The 10,511-nt window shown below is 42.9% G+C and overlaps 1 protein-coding gene across 4 annotated transcripts; it reads left to right on the forward strand.

Annotated features, from left to right (window-relative positions):
• Positions 1 to 3,249: 3,249 nt before the first annotated feature.
• On the forward strand, positions 3,250 to 10,456 carry LOC123991341 (forkhead box protein H1-like). Of its 4 annotated transcripts, none has more exons than XM_046292838.1 (5): positions 3,422 to 3,647; positions 3,847 to 3,906; positions 5,055 to 5,589; positions 6,197 to 6,301; positions 7,376 to 10,456. In XM_046292838.1, the coding sequence occupies exons 3-5, from the start codon at positions 5,161 to 5,163 to the stop codon at positions 8,444 to 8,446; spliced, it is 1,605 nt and encodes a 534-aa protein (XP_046148794.1). In that variant the 5' UTR covers positions 3,422 to 3,647; positions 3,847 to 3,906; positions 5,055 to 5,160; the 3' UTR covers positions 8,447 to 10,456. The 4 variants fall into 4 exon arrangements, with proteins under 4 accessions (XP_046148797.1, XP_046148794.1, XP_046148795.1 ...); XM_046292839.1 differs by having other exon boundaries at positions 3,850 to 3,906; XM_046292841.1 differs by lacking the exons at positions 3,422 to 3,647; positions 3,847 to 3,906 and adding an exon at positions 3,250 to 3,379.
• The last annotated feature ends 55 nt before the right edge of the window (positions 10,457 to 10,511 follow it).

Consider the following 10,511-nt stretch of genomic DNA (forward strand, 5'->3'; position numbering starts at 1 on the left):
CCACCCCTTCTCTTGCTTCATAGAAAGGGGAAAGAGGGATAACTAGTCAGTTGTACAACTGAATGCATTCAGCTGAAATGTGCATTTAACCCAACCACTCTGAATCCACGTCTTTGGTGCGGGGAACAGTGGGTTAACTGCTTTGCTCAGGGGCAGAACGACAGATTTTTACCTTGTCAGCTCGGGGATTCGATCCAGCAACCTCTCAGTTACTGGCCTAAGGCTCTAACCTCTAGAAAAAAATATATAGGTGTGTTATATTTTATAATAGTGAAAGGGGAGTGTATTGTATCTATCAGAGAATGAAGATAACACACCTGAAGTGATCTAGCTAACATAAATAATAAATAAATAATATATGCCATTTAGCAGACGCTTTTATCCAAAGCGACTTACAGTCATGTGTGCATACATTCTACGTATGGGTGGTCCCAGGGATCGAACCCACTACCCTGGCGTAACAAGCACCATGCTCTACCAACTGAGCTACAGTGCTAGAAATGTGTTTAAAATGTAGTAGGCCTATTCTGTTTATGTGACGGTTCGACTGACAGCTCGGGGTTGGTTGGACTGATAGATAATCCTGGGAAAACTCCCAGGCCAAGACGATCTGCTGCTGAGGCCCGCAGACAATGATGACTCAGTAATCTGTTGACCTTTGCTGACCTCCCTGGTCAACACTGGAGTAACATTCTGCAGTGATTTGGACACAGATTTTTTGTTTTATTTAACCTTTATTTAACCAGGCAAGTCAGTTAAGAACAAATTCTTATTTACAATTACGGCCTACCAAAAGGCAAAAGGCCTCCTGCGGGGACAGGGGCTGGGATAAAAAAAGAAATAATATATATATATTTTTTAAAAACATTTTTTATCCCAGCCCCTGTCCCCGCATTAGGCCTTTTGCCTTTTGGTAGGCCGTAATTGTAAATAAGAATTTGTTCTTAACTGACATATTCTTAACTGATATATACATATATATATATATATATATTATATATATATATATATATATATATATATATATATATATATATATATATATATATATATATATATATATATATATAACACATTTCTATATATTATAGGACAAAACACACATCACGACAAGAGAGACAACACCACACTACATAAAGAGAGACCTAAGACAACAACATAGCAAGGCAGCAACACATGTAGGCACAGCATGGTAGCAGCACAACATGACAACAACATGGTAGCAACATGTTTTTTTTAAAGAAACACAACATGGTAGCAGCACAGAGATGGGATGCTTCTCTTGTTGTTTTTTTATGAATGATGCATCCTGAATTATGTTTTTTCTCAATTGTTCTGTGATCGGTAGGGAAATGATATTTGATTGACTGTGCTTGTTGAAGCAACATTGTCTAGAGGAGGCTCAGGAAAAGAAAGATTTGCCATCATCTCATGATGTGTACCGATTCAAGATAACTTAAATAGGATGTTGGGATTGCATGGTTATTGTTCATGTGGATCATCCATGCTGTGCAGTCCCCTCCATTTCTGTTTCTCAAACTAAAGATTTTGTCTTAGTCTTATCCAAACCAGAGGATTGTGCATCCTGACTGAGAATGTATTTGAAAGGTCTGTAGATGATTCAGACATGGAATTTGTCCCTTATTGGAAAGCTTCAGTGGGACAAAGACAGCGACTCCTCTCTCCCAGCAGGACTAAACCTACTCTCTTTAGTCCATCTCAGTATCGGGGAGTATCTCAGAGAAGCTTAAAAGGATTACAGTGGCTTCAGAAAGTATTCACACCCCGAGACTTTTCCCCCATTTTGTTGTCATACAAAGTGGGATTAAAATGGATTTAATTGTAATTTTTTGTCAATGATCTACACAAAATACTCTAATGTCAAGGTGGAAGAAACATTCAAACATTTATAAAAAAAAATGAAAAATACGACACTAATATATATTGATTTAATAAATTAAATTCCATTACCCCCTGAGTCAATACATGTTAGAATAACCTTTGGCAACGACAACAGCTGTAAGTCTTTCTGGGTAAGTCTCTAAGAGCTTTCCACACATGGATTCAAGCTCTGTCAAATTGGTTGTTGATCATTGCTAGACAACCATTTTCAGGTGTTGCCATAGATTTTAGAGCAGATCTAAGTCAAAACTGGCCACTCAGGAACGTTCACTGTCTTCTTGGTAAGCAACTCCAGTTTAGATTTGGTCTTGTATTTTAAGTTATTGTCCTGCTGAAAGGTGAATTAATCTCCCAGTGTCTGGTGGAAAGCAGACTGAAGCAGGTTTCCTCTAGGATTTAGCCTGTGCTTAGCTCCAATCCATTTATTTGCCCCAAACATAACATTTTGCATTCAGGACAAAAAAAGAATTGCTTTAACACATTTTTTGCAGTATTACTTTAGTGTGTTGTTGCAAACAGGATGCATTTTCTCCAGAGTGAAAGCAGCGGTTTAAGGCACTGCATCTCAGTGCTTGAGGCGTCACTACAGACACCTTGGTTCGAATCCAGGCTGTATCACAACCGGCCATGATTTGGAGTCCCATAGGGCAGCGCACAATTGGCCCAGCATCGTCTGGGTTTGGCCGGTGTTGGGCATCATTGTAAATAATAATTTGTTCTTTACTGACTCCAAAATAACACAATACACTATTTACCATTAATTTCTATTGGGAATCAAATCATCTCCAACACAACCAAACAAGGTGAATCCAACAAATGTGTAGAGTTACAAACTGGATGTTGTCATTGCATGCCATGAATATGGCACCAAATACTTATATTTTTACTACTTTAATATGAGTACAAGTGAATTTGTCCCAATACTTTTGGTCCCCTAAATTGGCGGGACTATGTACAAAAAGTGCTGTGATTTCTAAACAGTTCACGTGATATGGATGAAAATATCATCCAATTAAAGCTGACAGTATGCCATTTAACCTCATAGTCATTTCAAATCTAAACTTTTGGAGTATAGCGCCAAAATAAGAAAAACTGCTTCACTGTCCCATTAATTAAGTAGGGCACTGTATAATCTATTACCCTTCATTTTCTAATTTTAATAGTCATCGGGGAGCAGTACTGAAGTATTTATTTTGACCTGAACATGTCTACTCAAATGTACATACATATCCTAACAAGTTTCTGAACAGCAGACTACAAAATATTAGTTGGTCTTTATAAACTATATCACGTTGTTCTTCTATAAATACCCAAATTAACTAAACTATTTAGTTTCATAGTACTCTGAAATTGTGTTTAGCATGGAATTCCTGTCAAAACACAATAGGAAGCAGGAAGAGTTGGTTAATTACAACTAATTGGAAACGAGAGGTCACATTGGAGCAATTAGACCGTGTACCAGCCGATTGCTAGCCAGGTGAGGACAGCATGAATGCACGACGGTCTCCTGTAACTTTTCGATATTATCTTCACTCCATTATCTGATCTGAAACATTTGACTGCTCATTTCTACATGGTAAAATCGAAGACATAAAAAAGTCAGGCCTAGGTGATACACTCAACAGGCTAAAACGCGTTTTTCCACTTTCACATATTGTAGGAATCATGTATTTATTACGTGCAAATATTTCAGTTTTGTTGAAAGTGCAAATTTCTCCCCATATTGGTCTGCCTAACTGTCAAAGGTAATGAATTGAAATGTTCCCTTGGTTAGACAGCCTTCATAATAATGTCATGTAAAGGCTTCTGCATAGCCTATATTTAAATTGAACCTGTGCATAAATCGGACAATAGCTCGTATTTACAAGGTGCGAATGTCCCCATCACTTGGCGATCATGGATGGTGTTCAATCTTCCATTGTGTTTTCCTCACATGCTGAATAGTAGGCAATCCCAGGAACGAGACGGGGTCAATCTGGCTAATCCAACTTGTTTTGCTGAGAGGTAAGGGCTATGGCATTAGCACTACATTAATTTACACAAAAGAAACTGTCTTTGGACGTGCACTGCATGTTCTCAAGGGACTTCCTACTGTGCGCTCCTGTACCCTCAACTCGGTGCGCTCCTGCACCCTCAACTCGGTGCGCTCCTGCACCCTCAACTCGGTGCGCTCCTGCACCCTCAACTCGGTGCGCTCCTGCACCCTCAACTCGGTGCGCTCCTGCACCCTCAACTCTGTGTGCTCCTGCACGGTCCCTGGGTTTTTGAGAACTCTCACAAATGTGTATTTGCTCTTGAATACGAACATCGATCCTAATTCTGCTGAAACCACGCAGGCTATACCAGTGCCTAGTCTGCCTGTTTGTTTTCTCCGATTATGCTATATCTACCATATTTAAACAATACGATTATATTATCCTTCTAATAAATATGGTATACAGGACCTTAATCGGGCAGTTACCATTGACTAATGCGATCGATTAGATTTTGTCCGGTGTTGACAATTTGTAACAATGAAGAAATCAGCAACACAATTAATGAGGTAATCTTTCAGTTGACATTTTCTGTATTCTGTCAGTATGTGTTTTAGTGGGCCAGGCCATTTAATCCCTCAATGTTTGTATATTAGCGGTCCTATGTATATTGAATGAAATTAAAGCCTCAATAAAAATACCTCTTGGTTTATTTTTCAATCTGCTTTGTGGGACCCTCTCGTTCTACTTCTCCCCGCTCTCAATTGTCCCCTTTATATGGGGCACGTTGGCGACTGATGTAGTGGCATTGGAACATCACAATCTGTGCTTACTGTAAGCAAGTTTTAAAAATGAAGGAAAGAGACTGGGCTAATGATTCAATTAATTCCAGTGGACTGATAAATAAATACATTTGGATGTTTCTCTCTGCGGATATAAATTCACTCCTGTGCGCACCTGATGCGTAAAAGTTTTGGAGCGGATTACCAAAATTAACGCTGTGTGGTAAAGAGGCATGTTTGTCCGAGGGGTTATTTACAGGTTTACTGTCTCTTTCTCACACACAGACCCTCCCTAGCCGCCTGGGGCGATCAGTCATCCCACAGATAGCGCTCCATTCTCTCCTCGATTACACAGCGGGATTTACATGAAACTGTTAATTGTTTGCTCTTCAAATAGGCAGCCAGCCAGCGGCCTGGAGCCAGCAGTCTGCCAGGAGTTAAGGGCCGACTCCCTCCCTCTCCTGTCCGATCATGCAGCCTGATCTGTCCCCAGGTTGATCAGCATGACAAAGCACTGGGGGGGTCAGAGCATGCTGGCACCACCCGCTCTCTACCTGCGCTCGCCTAGCCTGGAAGGCCACCAAGATCATCAACTTGACTTCCAGATCCATCCTCTGAGCAACACAGCGTGGAGCTCTCCAGCCCAACACTGGCCCTACTTCCCAATCCAGGCGTCAGTCCAACAGTCTCCACGGCTCGAGAAGCCTGCCCCTGACCAATTCAGCCTGGCCACAGCGCCCATGGATAAAGCGACGCCGCTAGACCAGGAGCAATCTTGGGACGAGGAGAAAAATGCGAAAAATGGAAAGAAACATGCGAATAGTGGAAAGAAAAAAAACTATCAGCGCTACCCCAAACCACCCTACTCCTACCTCGCAATGATTACCATGGTCATCCAAAACTCTCCAGAGAAGAAGCTTACTTTGTCTGAGGTAAAGTGAGTTTGTGTGTGGACATGCGAGTTTAGAATGGTACATTTTGGCCAAAATACGAACGGTTGTGTCAATTCTGGCCAAATTATGCATGGTTATGTGTCAGTTTTGTCTTAAATCATGGTTATTATTCCGAAAATAAAGGTTACATGGGTTTGAATTATTTTAAAACCATGTCTAATCGGGGATGTTCTCTTACGTTTTTTTTAAACTGTTGGGGTAGGGATATGCAGTTCTATTGCAGTAAACCAACAGGACAATCCTTTGACGCTTAACAGAGTAGTAACACTGCCATGCTTTTCTTGGTTTGTTTTGTTAAGGATAGCAGCATACAGTGAAACCAGACACTGATGTATCAGCTGGGGTGGGTTGAGTTGATAAGAAGTATAGTCAAGGATTGTGCAGTCCTACAGTGTATCTTAGGTTATTTATTCTAGGCCTATGAAAATGCTGCATGATGACAGTGAATGATTAATTGAAATAAGTTACATGTATGCCTACAATCATGTGGTGTGTTAAATCGTATATATCTTAATATAGTCTGATAATGTGTCTGTTTTAATGCAGACACCAATTGAAGTAAATGGACTCCCTTCTCTCTCCCCAGATTCTAAAGGAGATTAGTACACTTTTCCCTTTCTTTGAAGGGAAATACAAGGGCTGGCGGGACTCAGTGAGACACAACCTCTCTTCCTACGACTGCTTTGTTAAGGTGTGTCTTTATTGGTTTGTCAATCAGTGGGCTCAAAAAGGCTCTTTTGATTCTAAAATCCAAACAACCTACAAGCAAGTATACTCTCCCATCTGTATTTCTTTAGACATTGAAGCAAACACCTTTAGTTCAGCTCTATACTCCAGCATTTTTTATTTGAGATCAAATGTTTTATATAAGGTACAGAATGTCACCTTTTTAGGGTTTTTCCTCATACCTGTTTTGCTGCCATGTATTAAAGTAGTCAAAAGGCCAGTATTTGGTCCCAAATTCCTAGCATGCAATGACTACATCAAGCTTGTGACTCTCTAGAAATGTGTAATTAATGAATGGTAAAATAACGTTTTTAGTGTCACTTTTATTGTAAATAGGAATGTTTCTGAACACTTCTTGATGGATGCTACCATGATTACAGATTATTGTGAATTAGTCATAAATAATGATGAATGAGAAAGTTGGAGGCAAATATCATACCCCCCCCCGCCAAAAAAAAATGCTAGCATCCCCTGTTATTGGCAATGGTGAGAGGTTAGCATGTTTTGGGGGCATGATCTTTGTGCGCACAAAACATATTCCAAAAAACACAACCAAAACGAACTTCAAATGCAGCCAACAAGTTTGTAGAGTCACAAGCTTGATGTAGTTATTGCGTGCTTGGAATATGGGACCAAATATTACACTTTTGACTATTTGTCCAAATATTTATGACCCCTTCAAATGGGGGGGACTTCAATACAAAAAGTGCTTTTTATTTCTAAACAGTAAACATATTTTAATATACCCTCAAAAATAAAGGGTGACGCTCTGTCGCCTCATACTGTATATAAAACGTTTGATCACAAATGCTGGAGTATTGAGAGAAATTAAGTTTGAGCTTCACTGTCCAAATACATACAGAATAGATTTTATTTGTAGCCTACCAAGGGTCACTGCAGTGCTTCATGAAACTTTAGATCAAGTAAATCATTCTAACTATTCTGAGTTTTGTGAAACTGGGGAAATCCTGTCTGACTGGTTTTCAGGTTGTACTATACTCTTCATCTCACTGCTGTCTGTCACTCCCGCTCCCTGTAGGTATTGAAGGATCCTGGTAAGCCCCAGGGGAAGGGCAACTTCTGGGCTGTGGAGGAGAGCCTTGTGCCCCTGGAGCTCCTCAAGAGACAGAACACTGCCGTGTCGCGCCAGGATGAGACCATCTTCGCCCAGGACCTCGCCCCTTACATCCTGCATGGGCACCAACATAAGCCAGATGCAGAGCCCCCGGCCCCACCGCCACCAGTCACTGCTCTACGCCCAGGCCCACCAGTCACTGCTCTACGCCCAGGCCCACCAGTCACTGCTCTACGCCCAGGCCCACCAGTCACTGCTCTACGCCCAGGCCCACCAGTCACTGCTCTACCCCCAGGCCCACCTGTTACTGCTCTACCCCCAGGCCCACCTGTCACTGCTCTACTCCCCTTTCCCACCAGACAACACTCCTCCCTTCAGGAGGAGCTGTACCGGCCCAAGCTGGACTCGTCCTTTGCCATTGACTCCCTCCTTCACAGCCTGAGGCCGGCCAGCGCTGCAGGAGAGCCTGGCAGGGACTGCTGGGGGGTGGAGCTCCACACTCGTCCACACCCTCACCACTCCTCCACTGCCTGCAGCGCCTCAGCCAGCCCCACCTCCTCCTCCTCCGATGAGGACTGGAGGGGCGTGTCGCAGGGAGGGAAGCGGGTGCCTGAGGGAGAGGCGGGATCAGATGGGTACGAGGACTGCAGACTCCCTCCACACAAGTCTGCCCGCAGAGTCTCCGCCCCTCCCTGGGAGCTGCCCACCTCGTATGCCAAGTACACACCGCCCAATGCTGTGGCCCCGCCCAGCATGCGGTTTAATGGGGGCCCTCTGATTCCACTAGGGATGCCTCTGTATGGCTATGGGGGGTCTCCTGTCACATCCAGTCATTTTGTAGGTCATGCCTACTGGCCCCTCCTACCCAGCGGTCGCCCTCCCCTCATTATGGACTTGGACGCTATGCTCCAGTCAGTACCGCCCAATAAGAGTGTGTTTGATGTGCTGGGTCCACCCAATCAGTCGTCGCACCAGCCTGCTGGTCAGTATACCCTACAGAGTGGGCCCCCTCTCAGGTGTCATCCCCATTATTGACTATGACTGTCAAACCAGCACCAAATATATTGTAAGTGCAATGCAAGGATACTACTGACCTATTCGTATAAGCTTAACCCGTGGCTAGAAATGTGTCCACTCTATCAATTGGTCACTTCTAATTGACAGGTCATAGGATTAAATGTTTACAGAAGACAATTGTACATTCAAATGTGCTGCTAACATCTAACTCGACCATACAACCACTGTTTACCTCCGTCTTAATACAGGGATTTATTTTCACTATTGTATATATTAATTTTCTTTTAAGAATTCTTTGTTGCCTACCTCAACTATTCAATGTTTTTCAGTGGAAAATGTATTTTTCCCCCTCCTGTCTTTATGGTTGTATTTAAGATGTAATTGTAAAACTGCACATCAAGCCAGGTTATGGAAAGGGCATTATTGAAAAAGTTGACTTGTCTTTTACAGGGTATGACTTTTTTCCCAGCCTTGAGTGTCAATGTAGGAAGAGGCAGGGTGCTGTTCATTGCTCATCCAATGTAGGAAGAGGCAGGGTGCTGTTCATTGCTCATCCAATGTAGGAAGAGGCAGGGTGCTGTTCATTGCTCATCCAATGTAGGAAGAGGCAGGGTGCTGTTCATTGCTCATCCAATGTAGGAAGAGGCAGGGTGCTGGTCATTGCTCATCCAATGTAGGAAGAGGCAGGGTGCTGTTCATTGCTCATCCAATGTAGGAAGAGGCAGGGTGCTGTTCATTGCTCATCCAATGCCGAGAGCCTCAAGTAGGAAAACAAAGTGAGGTTTTCTAAACCTCAAAGTGAAGAGTGCGCTGTTTGGATTTGTGTGTGAGTGGTGTGTTGGTAATCTTGTGTCATTGGTTTAGAGACCAGTGGATCACCCCCCTTTTTTACTCCAGTGAAGTCGTTTGTTCAGATGGTGCAACCTAAATTAAGTGTTTGTTCCTGACTTGAGTAAAGTTGTTAGCGTTAATGGGTTCAACGTTCCTTGTCAAATACCTTGTGTTCTTTGTCCTTTAGAGCTGTACCAGTGTTACAAGACAATTGGATCTTACCTTCTCGTCTCTATTTGCAGTTGACAAAAGTTGAGCTTCAATCCCCCAGCCAGCTCTAAAGGGCTTATATGTATACTGTGAAGGATAACTTCTAGACTGGAGTCATGTCTACAATTTGATCTATTTCAGCTATTTAAAAGGTAAACAGTATACAAAACTGGTGCTTGAGTAGTCGTTCCCGATGCCCTATGTCAGTCAGGGCTGTAGCTACCAGCCACTGTATCAGTCAATACAGTGTGGGTGAGTGCTCAGTGGTGACAAGGAGAGGCAGATTTGCTCTTTGGGTGTGACCATTTTTACCACAGGAATTGTGATTTTCTTGTCTTTGATCCGCTGTCCCACTCCAACCAACCTCCTGCGGCTGGAACAGCAATGCTCACTATCTCTCAATCTAGTCTCCATGCATGCTTGCCCAGAGCCTGTACCCCTTCCCCTGGACCCCCCCGGACCTCTCAGCCTCAACGTACCCAAGCCCTCCTGCTGTCTCCTTATCTCCCAGAACACCCTGTAATTCATATTGGGGTCTGGGCTTTAGTTTGAGGGGATACTGTAAACCTAGGCACCATACAGGGGTTAGTGTTGTAACTGAGGCCTGTGAGCCCAATCAATGTACTCATTCCCACAGCTCACAGACTCGTCATGACACAGGTTATTTTGTGTAACATTTGTCATGTGGTGCTCTGAACACAGGGTGGCAGTGCAAGAACAGCAAACTAGAGGGGTCAGTCATTTTGGCGTGTGTGTGAATTTTGATAACTACTTTCCTTGGTTCTCTGGGAGACTCGATTGCATACTCCTTACTGCCTCAACGCATTGGATGAGCAATGAGTTTTGAGAAGGAGAGTATGCAATTGAGATGCTCCCTCTTGTCAGGGCTGTGCTTGAACTGCTACTGTAAAACCTCCTGAATGTTTTTAAATGGTGTCATTTTTCAATAAATAAATGGCAAGCTTTCAAATGTGTTCAATTGGTATCACATCTGCATGTATCCATCTCCAAACTAGTTGTATAATAATGGCATGAAAGTCAA

This window comes from Oncorhynchus gorbuscha, linkage group LG12 (assembly GCF_021184085.1).
Source record: "Oncorhynchus gorbuscha isolate QuinsamMale2020 ecotype Even-year linkage group LG12, OgorEven_v1.0, whole genome shotgun sequence".
NCBI lineage: Eukaryota > Metazoa > Chordata > Actinopteri > Salmoniformes > Salmonidae > Oncorhynchus > Oncorhynchus gorbuscha.